The 18,609-nt window shown below is 42.5% G+C and overlaps 2 protein-coding genes across 2 annotated transcripts; both read right to left on the bottom strand.

Moving 5' to 3' along the window:
* Positions 1-322: 322 nt before the first annotated feature.
* Positions 323-1,882, bottom strand: trir (telomerase RNA component interacting RNase). Its single transcript, XM_079564307.1, has 3 exons — positions 1,104-1,882; positions 747-818; positions 323-666 (listed from the first exon to the last, which is right to left on the bottom strand). The coding sequence occupies exons 1-3, from the start codon at positions 1,389-1,391 to the stop codon at positions 559-561; spliced, it is 468 nt and encodes a 155-aa protein (XP_079420433.1). The 5' UTR covers positions 1,392-1,882; the 3' UTR covers positions 323-558.
* Positions 1,883-2,272: 390 nt separating this feature from the next.
* On the bottom strand, positions 2,273-18,291 carry hook2 (hook microtubule-tethering protein 2). Its single transcript, XM_079564308.1, has 22 exons — positions 17,729-18,291; positions 17,005-17,087; positions 16,488-16,560; positions 16,342-16,392; positions 15,698-15,830; positions 14,981-15,048; positions 14,564-14,629; positions 14,340-14,420; positions 12,278-12,444; positions 11,908-12,048; positions 10,516-10,717; positions 9,476-9,586; positions 9,048-9,135; positions 7,356-7,419; positions 6,600-6,737; positions 5,628-5,715; positions 5,182-5,216; positions 4,716-4,798; positions 4,519-4,622; positions 4,341-4,442; positions 4,202-4,273; positions 2,273-3,501 (listed from the first exon to the last, which is right to left on the bottom strand). Exons 1-22 carry the CDS (start codon positions 17,771-17,773, stop codon positions 3,373-3,375), a joined length of 2,124 nt encoding a protein of 707 aa, XP_079420434.1. The 5' UTR covers positions 17,774-18,291; the 3' UTR covers positions 2,273-3,372.
* Between the last annotated feature and the right edge of the window lie 318 nt (positions 18,292-18,609).

Genomic DNA, 18,609 nt, shown 5'->3' with positions numbered 1-18,609 from the left:
ATTCATCCTGGCCTTTTGTACATGTTTTTAGTGGTAGTGGAAACCAGAACATGCACTCCATTGTCTAATATAACATATGATTAAAACATGCTGAAGGTTTGTTGGATTGACACGTTGCATTCAGAAAGTGTAAAGGGAGGCAGGTGTCTTTAATAAATGTAGATTCTTTTTTTGACGGCATAAAAATCTACTCAATTCAAACTGTGTAAATCAAAGTACTCCCTGAGCAGACACTTGTTTGGTCAGAGATGCTTGGTATTTGACTACAGTTCCAGGCTTTCAATCACAAATTGGAAATACATGCACAGACATGAACACTACATGAAGGGCAGTGTTGGTTTAATTTCAAAAAGCGAGTAATTAAATCAGTCAAAACTAACCTAGACACTGAATCAAAAATAAACAACCTTTGACACCAGAGCAAAGTCCAACAAGACTAGACATAATGATACAAAAGTTCTAATTTAAGCAGATAACAAAAACAATGTGAAGAAGGATAGTTGTCAATATAGAAGGCCCCTCGAGGCAGTCTTCCTCAGAGGTTTCTCCAGCGGAAGTTCACTTTACAAGCGGTCTGGTCTTGTCGTCGTCGCCACACTGGTGCGCTTTGTACTTTTTCACCTCTGCCATGTACTTTGACCAAGCATCGCTCTTGCCAGGCTCCGTCTGTGGAAGACAAGACATGGGCGCTTTAGGATGTTAGTCCAGATATACATAAGCAAACCTGTGTCCACAAAAACACTTACTTCTGAGTCCTGTTTCTGTTTCTTCGCAACTACGCCGGTTTTTAGGAACACACCGCCTCTGCGCTTCCCCACCTGGGTTAAGGCATAGAAGACTGAAACCGTTATAGGAGCCCTTGCAGATGGATTGCCAATGAAGGAGACTACACCAGAGCAGAAGATCTATTTCAGTCTTCTGCCACCACCAAGTAACCAGTACAAGCCTAACCCACTTTGTTTATATTATAATACATGTAAGTATGTATGTGTGTTAAATACTGTAATGATTTTTTTTTTATCGCACGTGTGTAACTCATTAATTGTTGCTTGGCTTGGAAAAGGCACTATAGTATGACATCTTACAACTGCTAAACCCCTTACAAAAGTGGCCACAGGCGGGGGCTTCTTGTCCTCTGACGCATGTTCGGTCGTTGTCCCGACTCCACTTGGTGGTGCTTCTTTTTTTCGCTTCTCCTCCTCCATTTTCTTCTTGAACATCTCCATGAAGCTGCCGTCGTTTGCAAAAGCGTTGGCTCCGGTGCCCGGTGCCGGAGGGGGGCTCACCGCTGGAGCGGGGCTGGATGAGGGCGACCCAGGGCTGCCACAGCTCGAGTCACTACTGCTACTGTCGCTCCTTTCATACCTTTCATAGGAGCGTTTGGGCTCCATGTTTGGAATACAATGTTTATCAACAGATAATCCAAAAATAATGTCCCTTCGTCAGCAGATGGTAGCCTCGTTTCCGACTAACAAAGGCCCTTTAAAATAACCGGCTCTGAGTCAAAAAGGAAGCACCCGAAAAGAAAACTCAAAGTTTATCCAAAACAGAAAATATTGCTCCAAATGAAGAACAAAAACAATCTCACAAGCCAGTCTTCAAATGGCAGCTTCTTGAAAAAGACCCCAAGAAAACTCGTTTAGCTAGCTCCGTTGCTACTTAGCTAATTTGGCTAACGCTTCGGGCTTCCGCCCGTATTAACGTCTTCATGCACAAAATCAACGATATTATACAAAAATCATTACAAACAAAATCTACAATACATGTCTTAGAACAAACTTAGACTCATTCTAGAACACTCTTAAGAGCAATGGTTTCGGTGAGTTCGCTAAAGGCACTCTTCACTCGTCTTCTACCATGTTTTCTTTTCAGAAAGCCGTGTCTCGTGCCTCCAGCGCCCTCTGCAGAACCGGAGGCGCAACTGAAGCGGAGTGATCAGCCGAGTAGCCTGCAACTGAACTTTAGGCCCCCTTCCCTTTTTGTTAGTGGTTACTACAAATGCAGATGTCATCCGGTTACATTTTGTAGAAAGTACAGAAACGCATGTAAACTATATAAAGTGTAAAAGGAAATATTAATCATAGAATGAAGTAAAAGTACCTACAATGTTCTTAATTTCACCATAGGCAGACAATATGAAAAATCACATTAAAAATAGACCTCTTTTTCAAAGTCATTTATTTGCAGCGCAAATATGAAACTACAAATATTCAATTAGTCTCAAAACATAATCCACAATGTACAAATCCATAATGTACCATAATCTACAAGATTTGGACAATTTATAAGCGTCAGTGTAAAGAAAGATCTGCCACAAACAAAAATAATTTAAACAATATGCACACAGTGTTTTTGGTCTATGTAGATTAAAGCACACAAGGACTAAGTACAAGTTACTGAAGCATAAATGGAATATGTTAATGACATCTCGCCACAAAATAAAAAAAATTAAAAATCCAGCATTGCGTTGTCTTAAGATTTCCTTCGGATTCTGCTTCATTGAAGAGTGCGCAGATTTGAGTATGAGCTTTTCCCACCCCGATGATTAAAGCAGTCTTTCCAGTTTGAGGACTTATAAACTTTTCAGTAGTCAATTTGTCATATTACTAAAGTGACTGAAGATTCAAAAAGTTGTGAGTGCAATTAGGCCCACTAGTACCAGCACCGTTCATTCTTTGGGAACATATAAAAACATTTCCACGTGCAATATAGGTTATATAAAGTTTTGCTATTGGAGACAGTAGGGCAGCATTGCAATTATTCAATAAATTAGGATTACTGTGAAGCTCAGGATATACCCATCATCCCAGAAAAGTGCTTTGGTGAATATTCTACATAAAGTGATTACACATCCTTGTGCGTTGTACATCAATAAAATAAAACAAACACACAAAACCGTCAAAACACGAGACAAAATAAGACACAGCAAACTAAATGTACCAACGACACCAGATGCTCCATCACCTTAAAATGTGTTAAGAGCTGTACAGCATGATTCATATTGTATCTCCCTCCTGAATCCTGTTTGCCAATCTTGAGCAATGCCAGTAAATGTACCCACTAGCTCCTCAGCTCAATAGTTTTATACAAACCTTGTCATTTCCACATGAGACGAAACACGTTTAAAAAAAAAGACAAAAAGGTCTTAATGAAGCTACCTTAAAAGGTAACATGGCCGTTTCTAGTGAACAGAAAACAGCAGCTCTTCTGAGATCAGAGAGAAAAATGTTCACGTGTGCCCGTAGGGGGCAGTAGCAGCATTTCATAAGTCTGTGCATTGCATTGATGCAAAAGGCAGACACCAAAGGCATTCAGGTGAGGTCACATGACTTAAAGTTACTCTTTTGTGTTTCCCCCCCAGAGTGAGGAGGTTTATCTGGGCGGCTGGCGGATTAGGCCTCTCCTGGCGTTTGTGGACTGCCTCTGTTGGGCCAGGAACGACATGGTTTGATTGGGCGAGGTGATTCGCTCTCCAGCCACTCGCTGGTGTAATGCCATTCCCTGTGACACAGATCAAATACAGTCATGTGACAAACACAGAAAAGTAGTTCACCATTTGCAATTTATTGAGAATGAGATCCTAAAAGTCTTGTTTTTGTGTGCGTTAGAAGTAACACTATGTCCAGTGTCTCCTGTCTACCTAAAGAATAAGTTCTGACCGTCGCGATAACAAATTTGAGGTTCGATACATTGAGGCAGGAAAGTATTGCGGTAAATGATATTATTGACTCAAATGATACTAGATAAACCTTTGTTCTAAAAGTGTATAATCATATCCTAAAATACCACACAAGCTGCAATAAACATGAAATACAACGTTACTCAATTTGCTTCAGTTAGAAATGAAAGTTTTACAAAGACAAAATAAGGGGGGGTGATAAATGTACAGATGATGGATATCGAGCCCAAAAAGAATATATTGTTTATCTGTTATTCATTGAACGATATATCGATATAGTAATTATCGTGACAGCCCTATTTCTGACTTTTACAGACTTATTACGCCAATGCCAAATCAGGATCATGCTCAGACTATGCCCAGGAGGTTTCAATTCAACAGCAAAACCAAACCCACCAAGTGAAAAATGTGAAGCGCTTTACACAGGCGTGTTACTCTGATTACAGTAGACTGTGTAATATTGGAACAAGACAATAAGAACAGGATGAAGGCAGTCCTGTTTTTGGATGTGACTGTACTGACCATGTTGTACCAGGCCGAGATGATGAGCTTCTCTTCCTGGTCATATCTGGCTCTGCTCTTCTCATAATCGTGCTGCAACAGAACAGCGTCATTAGGCTCACGTCAGGGGGTCTCAGCGACCGTGGAAAAAGGGACTTACCTCGAGGTGCTGGATCTTCCTCTCACGCTCCGAGAGCTGGTTCTTCAGGGCTTGGACATCAGGCCCCACCGGCTGTTTTTTTGGATCCAGAGTTTTTATCACCTGTACATGGATACATAGACAAACACTAAAGTCAGAATAAAGAGCTATAATGTTAATGATGTTTGTGAATACTCACCGTTCTCGCCTTCTCCATGTATTTCTTGTACCGCTCCTCCATCTGCTTCATGTCCTCATCTTTTTTGCGCAGGATCTCTTGGAGTTCGTCAATTTTTTTTGCCACTGAAATGACAAGTGTGCATTACTTGGAAAAAGGTGACTCTAGAAAGATCCAAGTTTGTGGAATTGTAAAAGGATTTAACTAAATGCACTTACTGCTGTTGTCCACCTTTGGCTCAAGATCGTCAATGACCTCTCTCTTCTTCTGCAGATCAGAGTGGGCCTCATGAAGCTTCTCTCTGGAGTACATCATTTTAAGTCAGTAAATGGAGATGATGCTCTGAGCCTTGTTTAATCACCATTGAACATCTCTTCTGAAGTTTCTTTTTATAAAGCGACACTGTGCAACATTTCAACAAGTTATACGTTGCCGCGTCACAAGAGCAACTAAAGTTACCTAAACATAATGCAGACATGCCAGCCATACCAAACATATTCCTATAAATCATGACTCTGACACCGCCATATTTGCTGTGGGTCATCAGAGAAAAAAAAAGAATTTGAAAGAGGACCTAATGAATTCAAACCTTATGTTAAGCTCAGTCAATCCTAGCATTATTCTATTGCAATAAATATCAACTCTAACCCTCTTGTGATGTACAGTGAGAAGCAAAATACTTACAAATGCTCCTCAAGCTTTTTCTTCAAAAGGGAGGACTGTGGAGAAAAGCAGAACATCAGACGATAAACCATTTGTAGCACGGCAAAACTAAACTGAGACTAGACTAAGCTTTCACACAGAATATAAATTTCAGTGCAGAGTCTAATCAGGTTCCAGTCGGGACCGAGGGTGGCCGTACTTACGATGGCCTGATTTTGGCAGAGTTGGTCAATGGGGCAGGTGCAGGCAGGCAGGTAGACAGACAGACACAGAGGAGCAGCGGTTAGCAAGAGTCACCACAGCAAACACGGGCTACTTTCCCACACCAGACAAGGGCAAAAACAACAACCCAGAACCAGGCTAGCTACTTAAATGTGCATGCAAACTTAATATATAATCATAACATTGTGAGGGCATTCATTTCGTTTAGTCATGTTTAGTAGAAACATGCGTATGTTTCCACTCACATCCTCGTTCTTGCTGTCCTGCTCATGGAGTGCCCTCTGCAGCTCCTCAATTTGAGATCGCAGTTCTGCAATCTGCAGCTGATCCAACCTAAAGACACACAGCATGTGCCCTTGGTCAAAAAGAGCTCTCATGGGCTGGCTTTACATTTTAGAATTCATCTAAAATTGTACGAATGGCACATTTCCTTTTAAAGAAATTTTCAAACTGAACATTCACAAACAATGCTACCACACATGTGTAACAGCAGGTGACCTGCAAACATGTGATCAAACTAGTAAAATGCATTTCATCAGTGAACTGCCCTGATGAAGACACACTGGTTATTTGAGATATTTTACAAGTTGAATCACTTCTTTTCAAGTCACCCTTCTGCTGTCAGATCCTGTTGCCGGGACATGTGGACCTTTAGCATCTCATAATCCCACCAGTGTATTTCAATAAAGTCTCCACTTTAAGACTAAGTTTTTTTGAGGCAAGTTTAGTTTACAGAAAATGCCCTTTACTTGTTATTGCATGACGAAAGAACCAGTAATTACAGAGATATCTGTACTGAACATTCCAAACTCGCATGTACTGTATTATTTAAAAGCTAGAAGAGCAAGAGCTCTGCCTGGTTTCTGCAGGGCCCTGCTGAGCATGCTCACTGGCCTCCTCCAGTTACTGTTGCCGAGAGTCTTCCCACACCCTGGCCCTGGTGTTGCATAGATATCCACCCACATCTCCACATGCCCACAGCCTGTAAACACCAACACACACGCACCAGCCAAGGGACAATCTGGCTTTTCTGCTGTCTGTCCTGCGGTCGGCCCACACAGAACACAGTCCAGAGGGCCGCTTGACATTTAGGCAGATATCACTCCCACTAGCAGCCAAACAAGCCACTCTCTGGCCAAGAACACACAATATGGTCCACGCGGGGAATGCTTATCTAAAGCACGAGCTCTCCTCAGACCGGCTCACATAACACGTACCTGTTCTGAGTCTCCAGAGCGTTGTTCGTGCGCTGAGCCTCCTCCAGCTCGGACTGTACCTGTGCCAGCCTCTGTCTGTACGTCTCCTCCTGAGTGCACAGCATCTTGTTTTCACTCTGTAGCCGGACCATGGTCTCCCTGTGCACAACAACGCCACATTAGGCACAAAGACAGGTATCATGCAAGTCGGCATGATTTTTTTGAAAAATTCCTAGTTGCATTTAGGTTTCCCACTTGTTTAAAACCCTTTAATTGTGCACAAAGAAAAGACAAAATCGAAATATAAACGGCTAAACTAACACAAAGTCACATGTTTTTAGGGGTGTACAGAGTTAGATTCCATCATGAAAAATCTGTTTTCAGTGCACACAATATGTTCTAGATTGCAGCCTGTGCCACACAATACTGTAGTTTTCATTCAACCGAAACCACTCGAGTTCATGAGACATTTACAGCCTCTTCTTCATCTGGACAGCGCCCAGGCCAAGTGTGCACAAGTGCCATGTGTCAATGAAATGGGGTTCAAATGCGCAGCCAGGCTAAAAATGATCTTTCTGGTCGGGTTTGTGGGTATAGACGATGAATGTATAGGCTACGAGTGGGCTCCTGATAGTGACACCAGAAAACCTGTGAAAGGTTTAGAGTGAAATCGCGTCTGTTACGGTTAGTCACATGAACCCCCACGCCACAGCTCAGCGCTCACTACGGCTCAGAGGAATAATAAAGCATCAACGTCACGCAAGAGAGTCCTCGTACTTGAGCTCTGTGGGCATGATTTCAGAGGCCAGGCTGCCGGCGCCTCCACTGTCACTGAGGGATCCTGCACACACGAAACAAACATTGAATCAGAACACTGTCAGAGACCTGTGCAGAACAGGAGAAGTAGGTACAAAGATATTGACTTCACAAGAATTCAGCCTATTGCGCCACTTTAGGCACCACTAAAGCCTACCATTAAAAAGGGGTTTAAGTTGGCCGAAGAGCGGCTGCAGACTACACTATACTAACATGCACGTAAAATTGGCAGGGAAACAAACCTACCTTGTCCAATTTTAATTTATCATAGATTACATTAGAATATAGTCTCTTGACCTGACAATGCATTTTAGTTTCAGCAATTCAAGGAAAAAAGTTTTGGCATTCCTTTAGAGTGACGTTACTTGCAAATACACGCAAGACAAGTGTAAATGAGTCAACTAGAGTGGCGCAAATACAGGGCAACATCACTTATCCATTCTCAAACTGGCATTTTAAGCACTGGTGGTACTTTAGCTGCTTTTCCACATGCAGGCGCGTGTCAGCTGAATGGCTCTTTCACCCGCTTTGTCTAGCTTTCCATAACAAAAGGCCCGGGCCAAGCCGGTCTGACCAGGTATAGGTTTTGGGACCGACCTCGAACGCTAGTCCGTGTCTGATGTGACGGGAACAGACAGCCTCTGAGTGGACAGCACTCACTAATGACACAGGTCATACGGATTTAATATTTTACATCATACTGCTGTGTGTGGGACAAGGCCTCGTGGAAGGCCCAGGACACGCTGGTGGGACTATGTCTCCGAGCTGGCATGGTGTTGCCTCGGGGTCCCCCCAGAACAGCTGGAGAAGGTGTGCGTGGATCAGGAAGTTTGGGCATCTCTGCTGAGACTGATGCCCCCGTGACCCGGCCCCGGATAAAGCGGAAGAAAATGGATGGATAGATCATACTGCTGTTCCAAAAGGAGATTTTGCCAATATTAGCATTTAGCCGCTGTTTGCGCAGCTTTAGCGGATGTTAGCATAACATTTGCATGTAGCTTACCTTCACAGTTTTATTTAGAGGTTCTTTTCTGTTTTAATACAGATTGGCACCTCTGAATGATTCCATAAGTCCCACCAGAAGGCAGCATTTGTCCACATTTGTTCTCATCGCGGCTCACAAAACATTTAATGACGATGTGTACTGCGTGCTCCTCCGTGGGGGCGCAGCACAACACATCCAGGTAGGTGTGTGTGTGGTAGAAACAGAAAGGTGTGCGGGGTAGAGGTGCCAATACGCTCATGTAAATCGCGGTCGGGTCACGCTATGTGGAACGACGGCTTTAGTCTTTCGAGTATTCATTTTCATTAGAGACAATATCACTTATACTTTAGTAACACGTAGTTTAGACATGGTTTTACACCCATTTCATACATATTTTACAAACCCTTTTAAGACACTGTTTAGCCCTGAATAGATCTTGATCTGGAGGTAAAATATGGTCAAATATTTAATGAGGTAGTTTTAGAATCAACGACTAGACTACACATTTCAACTGAATGCCTTTTCGACCCCGCTTTCTTCGGCTCTATAAACGAGCACAAAATATATACAAACGTCTGACCTCTTGTGGCTGGATAATGCAAAACAAGTCATCAAACTCCATAATCTTAGTGGAAACTACTTGGCAACGATACTGATTGACAACTCACCAGCTTCGCTCAGACACCTCTGTTGGACCTGTGCACACCGGAGATCATCGTTTGTCTCCCGCAGCGTGTCTCTTTCCGAGATGAGACGCTGAAATAGAAAAGCACACTTTCTTTTTCCTAATCTACCAATACTAGGTGCTTCTACCTAGACCAGCTGAGTTCATAATGTCAGTACAGTGTGTGTTCATTCAAGTATCTGAGAACATGAATCACTGGTGTCAGAAACGCAGGAGGTGCCAGAATTGACACAGGACGTGGGAAGATCACGGACAAACTGCCACAACATTTGCATCATTTTGTCTTCAAAAGTTTACCATGGCCTATAAGACGCGATAAGTTTTGCATTACGATCAGGGCCTGGTGTTGAATATAGAGAACATTGTGCAGGCATTGTTTGGGAAAGTTTTGAATGTTTTGGTGCAACTCACTTCTTTTTCCTTGAGCAGTGCGTCATACTTGTCGTGGAGGTTCTTGTACTCAAACTGCCACTTCTCAGCTTTCATGGCCTCAGCGGAGTGCCTGGTGTGAAGCTCGTGAGCCTACAAAGTCACAGAGCAACAATCTGAGCTGGCGCAGACTTCTTCAGAAACGGCAGGGATTTTTTTCAAACACGTGCACGGGCCAGCCAGTGTTTAGCTTCACTTCACTCGCATGAGAACGGCGGCTCTCCACTCCCAGGCCCGGGCAAAAATAATCTGCCTGGTGCCTTGATGAGATAAAGTATCAGTGGTAGAATGGAAGTTTGGAGGTCAAAAGACTGGTCATTTAGTATGTTGGTGGTTGGTACAAATTTTAACTTGCCAGGTTAAAAGGCAAGTATCAGATTTTGTAGTTTACAAAGAGGAAACATGTACAGTATTTTCCGGACTATAAGTTGCACTTTTTTTTCATATAGTTTGGCCGGCGAGTGCGACTTATTCACATACTTTCACATGTTTTCACACTGACAGCCGCTAGAGGGCGCTCTCTGCTTGTGTACCAGTATCTGCTACTCCTGTATCACTGAAGATTTAATAAACAGTAATCGAGCAGCAGAAAGAAAGTTTGGAGTGAGCAAGAAACTTGTGAGGGACTGGCGAAAAGCGGAGGTCACTCTGCAATGAAGAAAACAAAATAAGCTAATCCCAGGCTAAAGCTAAATGGGCACAGGTAGAGGCACGAGTTCGCAAATGAGAGCTTAAACAACGTGATGCCGGGAGAGGCTTGTAAATGGTGCGGTTACGCCTCCATGCCAAGGTAGTTGCGACTTCTACTCCGTCCGGATATGGATATGGATATATAGATAAGCTTCTTCAAGCTTCTGCTTCATTATGCATTTTTTGGCTGGTGCAACTTATAATGTGAAAATATGGTACATTTTAAATTGTTGGTCAGGGTCAAAACTAATAGCTTATAAGGGAGCTGCACAGTCTATGGTTAATAATATTTAAATTGGATGCAGAGCACACAAACACATCCTGCCACTTGCCTGCCTCTTGTAGGTGTCAAGCTGGTTGCGGACAGCATTGGCCCTCCTCAGCTCGTCCTCCAGCTCACAGGTTCGCTGCATGTAGACGGTGTTGCGCTCCTCCAGGAGGCGCACCTGTCTGCGCAGGTCGCCCAGATCCTCCAGCTTCCTCTTGTAGGTCTCCACGAGAGCCTCCAGCTGGCTCACCCGGTCCGATGAGTGCCTGAAGGATAAGGGACAGTGTACTTGCAGAATACTCCAGGCATACTTGTGCTTGTATTTCTAAAGAGGGGGTATTATGACTTGACAGGTAAGATAAGCCTTTATTGATCTCACAATGGAGAAATTAACCTGTTACATTCAGCTCTCGGAAACACTCGGTATGTGCAGGATAGACAGGCAATGTGCAAACAATGTAGTAGTAAATAGAGGTATCTTATATACAATTGTTGATTAGAAAATGCTAAATGTATCTAAAACAGCACAAACAAAACATCCAGTAGTATCAATTCCTGGTTTTCATACAATCTCTCCGCAAGATCCCTCCCACCCGGTGCAGCTATGGCAAGTGCTTTCACTTCACAAAGAGAGGATTGAACTTTGCGAGGGTTAGGAAAGCATTTCCTGGATAAGTAGCTTTAAAAAGGAGCTTTTAGGTGGCTACCGCCGTGCTGCTACAAATAGCCTCTGGGGAAGATTCAAAGACTACTCATAGATGCACGAGAGGGTTGAAAAATAGCTCCAAGTATGTTTTTGATGAGAGAACATGTAACAGGGTAAAAAGATTGAAAAAGCCAATTATGAGCATAATAACCCTTTTTAAAAATCAGTCTTTGGACTTGTGGCATTGATTTGAAATCCCTGTTATTCACTCAGCCTCCCAGTTCACTAGTTGTCTTTGATATACAAATACAAGTGAAAAATAATAGTATGTTAGAAGAGCAGTTTCTAGATTGGATGAAAAATGCCATGCATAATACTATAGCCACAACCTTTACACTATTTAGGCTCAGTTACGAAGCATCTTACGAAGCAGTTTGAGCTAAAGATAAGGTAGTAAACACATGAGTCAGGCTTGGGGTAGTACAGCTTTAAACTGAGTGGCCTGTGTCAGCGCTGCAGAAATGGACGCACAGATGTCAGCGCTGAATGGACGTCTGTGTGTGGGCACTCGCCTCAGAGAGTGTAAATTGACAATCACAGAGATAATAGATAATGCTTTGTTTGGAACTGTACTGTTATAATGAGAGTCAGCATACTCATCATATTTTAGATGCATCTGTTCAAATTATAGATTCAGAAAAGAATACACAGGCATAAAAAGAAAGTTTAAGAAAATAATAGGTGCCTCAGCAATGAAAAGATGTGCTCTTGTTTTTGGTTAGCATTGGCTGTGTACTTTGTGAGTCTGACCTGAGGATGTCCATCTCGTCTTTGAGAGACTGGGCCTCCTGAGCCAGGCTGGTCAGCTCATCGTTCCTCTGCTGCAGATCCAGGACCTCCCTCTCCAGGAGGTCACCGCGCACCCGCAGGTCATCTCTACTGCCCTCCAATCTGCAACGGATGAAGAGCAGCATATAAATAGGCCTTTTTCTACTGCAAAACTAGCACTATCCGACACGCATGAGGCGGCTCTTTTTTTTCTTTTGAAACAAACAACTACTTATTTTGGCTATAAATGAAAAACACCATCAAAAACCAATTAGCCAAGACCACAGGGAAATATTGAACCACATTCAGATTCTCCTCGAGGGATAGAAATCCGTTTCTCGCCGCAGTGTACCTGTAGTTCTCTTCTTGCAGCTGCTCCATCTGGCTCTGTAGCAGCAGGAGCTTCTTGCCTGTGATGGCTGTTGTGGTGGCGTCCACCGAGTCCGAGCGGCTCAGCTTCTCTTTGAGCGAGCGTGCCTCTGCCTGAAGCAACGACTTCTCCTCAAGAACCATGGACAACTGTTAAAGGGCGGGGGGAAAATAAAATGGATATGCTTACAAAAAGCCCAAATGCAAGGATACATGTGCGGAATAGAAACAAGACAACAGGCCGATGGTTGAACGAAGAAGCGGCGCTTATATTCTTTGCCTAATGCAAATGTTTAAAAAAAAGGTCAGGCGGTATGCTGTGGTCTGAGGCAGAGAACTTCATGAATAGCTGTTGTTGTTTCCACTACCCTCAAGGACAAACAGAAGAAATACTGCATGTATAAATAGTCGCATATGAGAACATTGAGTTAAATCTGATCATTCTACTTGTCCAACACTAATTTTCAATTAATTATGGAACATTTCTTGCAATGCTCTCTTGATGGAGATCGCCCTTTGTTGAGATTGAGCCTTTAAAGAGGACTTTGGCGCTCGTTTACAGGTGTGCCTGGATTTTGTAATCGAGAGAAAGAACTTCACTTGAAAATGTCCATCTTTAAATTAATTCTGAATACTTACCTACTTTTACACATTTACGAGTTGGTACTTTATATGGTTATATTATGAGTCAGGATAAAATAATAATAATAATAAAAAAAGATACATCAACCTGCTGTACATGTCGGCACATCTCCAGCCAAAACTCCAACACCGATCTTTATGGACAGCTTGCACGCTTTAGCACAAGACCGGCACCAGTAATTAGCAATCAAAACAACACAAATGACTAATTCTTAATGCGTGGGCTACGGCAGTAAACAAACAGGTGGGAGGGAGCGGTACAAATTATTGTTGGCCATGGCTCCATCCCCAGGCAATGTGTCAGTTTTTATCTTGTTATGCAACTGAAACGTGGCTCCAAATTTCAAAAAAAAGAAAAAAAAGGGAGGAGAAAAAAAAAAGTCTTTTATGTTGGAAAAACAAGAGCGGGAGGCGTGCACTCAGCAAGCTAATCAATATGGACTGGTGGACAAAAGAAGAGATAAAGACTTTTAAAAGACAAGCCGCCGCATTGTACAGCGAACCAGGACAGGTACAGAAAAGAAAAGAGATCATTTTGAAACTACAAAAACTCTGCCTCGAGATTATACCTTTTGTTTGAGAAATAAGAACCTGAATAAAAGGGTGGTACTGAAATTTATGTTAAGTAGAAGTAGAATACGTGACGCTCCTCATTGTAAACACGCTTAAACTCCAAATACACCAAGGTTCCATCAGGACAAACATGAAAGGAAAGAGTTTTGGCCCAAGCGCTGCAAGTTTCCAATGAACTTCAAACTAAATCTATGAGACGCGAGTGTGACGCTTTTCTGTGACACCAACCGAGTGACACATCAGGAGTTAGTTCTGCAGAGGGAAAAAAAGCTTGCAGCATTTGTCGCGGAACGTCAGCCTTCTCCCAGACTAATGCAGTGAGAGGATGAGAAACTTTTAATATTTAATCAAATGTTTAGCATCATCATCGCAGCTTTACAACTCGAGACTTGATTTTTGGATGTTACAAGCCTTTGTTTTTACTGCTTTGACATGTTTTGGTACATAAAAGCAAACAAGAACCAACATTCGATACAAAAAAGGGAAACCATGACCAGTAAAATGAAATAAAAACAACTTGCAAGCGTATAACAAGAGGATAGGCCCATGGTTAAATTTAATTTGTCTGTCACTTAGTAAACTCATGACACAAGCGGTAAACATGATGAATGGGTGTTACAAAGCAAACTGCACCAATGTTTGTCAGTGTGTGTCTGAGCACAAATACTGTACTTCAACAAACAGAAGTGAACTATGCGCACGGCAGCAATAACAGCACATAAAGTGTCAAATCGTCAGCAAATTTTAAGAGTAAACTATGGGGTAATAATATCTTCTCCCGGGATTACAGTGACAAGTTCAAATCCTTTAAAAATTGGTGGCACACACACCTGATGCTGCAGGTCTCTACAGCGCTGGCTCAGGTCTTCCTTCTCACCCGCCTCCTCGCTCAGAAAATAATACTTCCTGGACTGTAGGGAGACAAGACAGGAAATTGAAACGCATGTCACAGTGGGAGGGAGCGAGCTTTAATGAAAGACAGTACAAAGGGCAATACAGCAGAGCCTGTGGTTAAAGCGAGTTGTTTTCTGATGAAAAATTAAGTGGCTTTTACCTGGTAGTCAAAGTCTCCGTATGTGTCAGGGCTTCCTGGTAGAGACGAAGGCTCTTTTGATAACAGCTGAATAAAAAATGCAAATTCAAGCCATTAAACGCTGCTCTTTTATGGTAGCAAACATTTTCGTAAGGCAGTCATTTGAAAAAGGGTCTGTTTTCATATACTCCACTACTGACCTGTAGACCCAGCCCCAAAATTGAGATCCGAGACGTTTCTTAACACCCTTAACAGGGCACTTTTACAGTTTACATACAATTTGTAGAGAGAATCAATAGATATTGTTCTAAAATCAAGGCAGCATTTATGGTTTCTGGATTCTGTTCAGTCCGATGCTTCGTGGATTTATAGGATTTTGAATGAAGCGTGACTAAGAGCAGGATTAATGCAGCGCGCATAAGCAACAGGCTCGCTCACCTCCTGAATGGCAGTCATCACAACATGCTGTACAGACTCCTCCAGTGTCATTATCTGCTGGATTTGCTCTGAAAAAAAAAAAAGAAAAAAAAAAGAAAAGAAAACACAACCAGCTTAGGTGTAGCCAAATTCAGATTCATGCAAATCTCCTCATAAATAAATCTGTAAATATTCCAAAAGCATCACAGAAAAGTTTACTGTGAAATGAGGTTAGAAAACCTTAAAAATGACACTACCTTGTTAAATAAATGTAGCATCAACTAGAAAACTATGCAGTACTTTAGGCACACACAATATAATGCTGAATGGAACGACGATGGCACTAAATGGATGGTTGGTAATGAGGGGTTTAAATAATTTTCCTGGTCATTTACAATTGTAATTAGCTGGTTGCGCAATGTGACTTTTCGCCCGTCCAATTAATTTTCAATGGGGATTAGCTTAAGACTCGTTACTAACTGTGTGTCAAGAACTTGATGTAGGATGTAAATGCTTCACTGGAGGAGACGAGTATTAATTTCTAACCTTGTCCAAAATACAACACCTACATTTATCCATTTATTTTCACCTCTCAATCCTCTCTGAATACACACCACATTATAAGAATAACCATCCCAATTTGTCAAACAAGCCCCTAAGCAGGCAATTAAAATAGTCACAAGCTTAAAACTATCCTTTTCCAGACGCCTGCATGAGCTCCACAGTAAGTCCACGCACCTTCCTTCTTCTCACAGCTTATTGCACAGCCCAGTACGAGCTGCACCAGTTTCCCCAGTTCGGTCACATCTCCCATCTCTCCGATAAGGGCCACATCTGGTAGATGCTCTTCCGAGATCTGGTGACTCAGTATCTGCACATGAAAACGGGTGTTCACAATAACAAAATGGAAGTGTTGCCATTCCCTGCAGTTTGAGCGTTAGTTTGGAGGCGTTAAGCTTGTGTTTTTCCTTAATGATCTAAATACTTTGTATGTTAGAATGCATATGCTCAAATAATCTGAACTGCAACACTGAGATTAGTAATCATGGATACAACTAGCCCCTCCTGGAACTGCCACCTTAACGTGGTGGAGGGATTTGAGCGCCCAAATGTTCCTAGGAGCTCTGTTGTCGGGGGCTTTGTGCCCCTGGAAGGGGCCAAACAGGTCCTAGGTGATGGGTCAGACAAAGAGCGGTTCAGAATCCCCTCATGAGAGACCAACAGGCCGTCCTACCGTGGACTCACCACCTGTAGGAGGAGCCATAAGGGGCTAATGCAATATGATTTGGGCAGCTCCAACAACTGCCCCCACGACCCGAAAAAGAGGAAGAAAATGGATGGATACAATTGGACCATCATACAGTAAAAATATCTCAACTTACACCATGGTAATATTCCAGGATACTCTTCAAAATCTTTTTCAAGTTGCTGACCTAGAAAAGAAAATCACATATCTCTCAATCTGGTCCAGACAGCTCCACTCTTCTCCACAGCGAAGGCATTTTCCCCCACAGCTTCTCTTAATTACCTTGAGACGCCAGTTAGCCCCACTCTCCTCCTTGATCCTGGCCAGCCAGGTCTCATTAAACCAAGAGGGGTCACTGATAATGAGAGGCAAAAAGAACAGTGGTGGGGACAAGAATAACATGCTATGTTAATGAAAATTCACAGGAAGCTCGAGGGCTTCTGAGGACAAACACCTTTATAAAAGTCACAGAGACCACAATAGTTTAAAGACCTGTAGGAGAATCTCGTTTGAGGGGTTTTATTTAAATTACTTTAGCTGTACCCACCACACGCATATTGTGGTGATGTTGGTCAAACGCAGTATTTTGTAGATACATCCCATTGTTGAGAGATAAAAATGATAAGCCAAAATATATATTTGGTTTAGGAGACTCCTCAGCCCAATAAGATACCGACAAACCATACAAATTTTGTCTGCTTAACATGACTATAGAGGAAATTCAAATGTATTATACAGAAGACACAGAAAATACAAGAACACTATTCCATAGTCAGCTAAATAAAGGACTTGCTCTTACATTCTGTGCAGCACATGTGCGATGGCCACTCCACTGGTCAGCTCACACTTGCTGTTGCATGACGGCACCTGAAACGTCTGCAACTGCAAAAAGGAGGGTATATAACGAAGTTAAATGTTGAATTTTACAGCATAGAGAGGCATAGACAGGAGCAACAACATATTCTTGATTTGCGTGGGAATATGACAAGCAAATGATAATATGTCAATGATTCCAAACAACTGCAATAGCTACAACAAAGTAGTGTTGGTAATATGTATCCAAACCAATTGGAGTCTAGTGACAACAACGCTGACATAAAACCATTTATTATAGGAATGGTGTGTAGCAGGTGCACAACAGGTGGATGTGTGCACACAAGTTTGAAAGACTCAGCCTCAACATGATTTAGCATTTAGTTATAATCGTGTTGTTTTTTCCCCTTCATATATCTTAGTCTACACTGCTGACCCAACATGGCAGATAGTGAGGTGTCAAAACAAGCCACGTAAACTAGAGCAAACTCACCTAGCCAGTTAGCTTGTTTAGTGGCTAATATTGGGAATAAAAGTCAGGCTTAGACTTGAAGTTTATCAAACCTCATCGCCAAAGTGGATGTATATCTTTGAGATCGATTGCTGACAATAGACGATAGCCACATGTTGCTCTTATTTTCACCGGTCAAAAAGAGTTTACCTGGTGGCGGCTAACGGAGCTAGTGCAACTTAGCAGTGACTAAACTTACCCAGGTCAAGAGAGAGTCACACAGCTCTGCTTTATCCAGACTCATTGTGGCGAGCCGGGAGGAGATCTAAGTGACAGCGAGCGGGGAAACGATGGAAGCAGCGGGTACAGACTTTTACGAAGTTGGCCTCCAGCCCTGTCACTTTTCCACGTCAGTTGTTACCCAGCCATGGCCTCCAGGGCTGCGGACCGAGCGCGTTTCACCTGTTTTTATCTCCGCGAGCTTCCGTCGTTCCCATGGAGACGGATTAACGCCTGGGGGGAAGGGGGAGCTAAAGTAATGATCAATCACCAGTTAAAAGGTGTAGGTACCAATTACATCCTTTTATTAACCCCCGTGGAATAACTAAGCTTGAGAGCAACTTTTTTTCTTTTTCTTTTGCTATTTATATTGTACATCAGATCTTTGAAAAACTATTATGTCCTCTAATGCCTCTAACATACTTCACAAAATGCTTTTGCCCCTTGGCGTGAGGACCATTCAAGGCTGCGAGGCACGCGTCTCACATCGATTAGTTCCCTGTAGCACCACTGGGTGGCTCTAGTTGACAATAACGTGGCAGAGGCAGAAGCAGCTCCTATACAGTAGCTGGATTAACCTTCTTACAGGTCTGTGCGGCAGCTTATGACAGGAGAGAATGCTCTCAGGACACAGTGTCAGGATTAATATGAACAGCAGTATTCAGCTTTATCCTGAATTAAAAATGATCAGGTTAATTAGAGATCAAGTTACTACCATAATAGTAGCTACACCTATAATGGCAAAATCATATAGGCTTGATTACAAATTTCAGAACTCAATGGCATCATGGCCTCTAGTAGTCTTGATGTCATTATTTCAGATGGTAGACAGGGCCCTACATAACTCTATGGGAGAGACTA

The sequence above is a fragment of the Gobius niger genome, assembly GCF_951799975.1.
Source record: "Gobius niger genome assembly, chromosome: 10".
NCBI classification, from domain to species: Eukaryota; Metazoa; Chordata; class Actinopteri; order Gobiiformes; family Gobiidae; genus Gobius; species Gobius niger.
Note: the sequence above shows the minus strand (reverse complement) of the source record. Positions and strands in the feature narration are given on the sequence as shown.

Bases quoted from the DNA above. Each gene is read 5' to 3' on its own strand.
- hook2 (XM_079564308.1), bottom strand. From the start codon at position 17,773: ATGAGTCTGGATAAAGCAGAGCTGTGTGACTCTCTCTTGACCTGG. The intron at 12,049-12,277 runs GTACACTGCGGC...CATCCGTTGCAG, and splicing joins CTGCAAGAAGAGAACTACAG to ATTGGAGGGCAGTAGAGATG. The intron at 9,136-9,475 runs GTGAGTTGCACC...TTTCTATTTCAG, and splicing joins CACTGCTCAAGGAAAAAGAA to CGTCTCATCTCGGAAAGAGA.
- trir (XM_079564307.1), bottom strand. From the start codon at position 1,391: ATGGAGCCCAAACGCTCCTATGAAAGGTATGAAAGGAGCGACAGTAGC. The intron at 819-1,103 runs GTAAGGGGTTTA...GCCTTAACCCAG, and splicing joins CCCCGCCTGTGGCCACTTTT to GTGGGGAAGCGCAGAGGCGG. The intron at 667-746 runs GTAAGTGTTTTT...TGTCTTCCACAG, and splicing joins AACAGAAACAGGACTCAGAA to ACGGAGCCTGGCAAGAGCGA.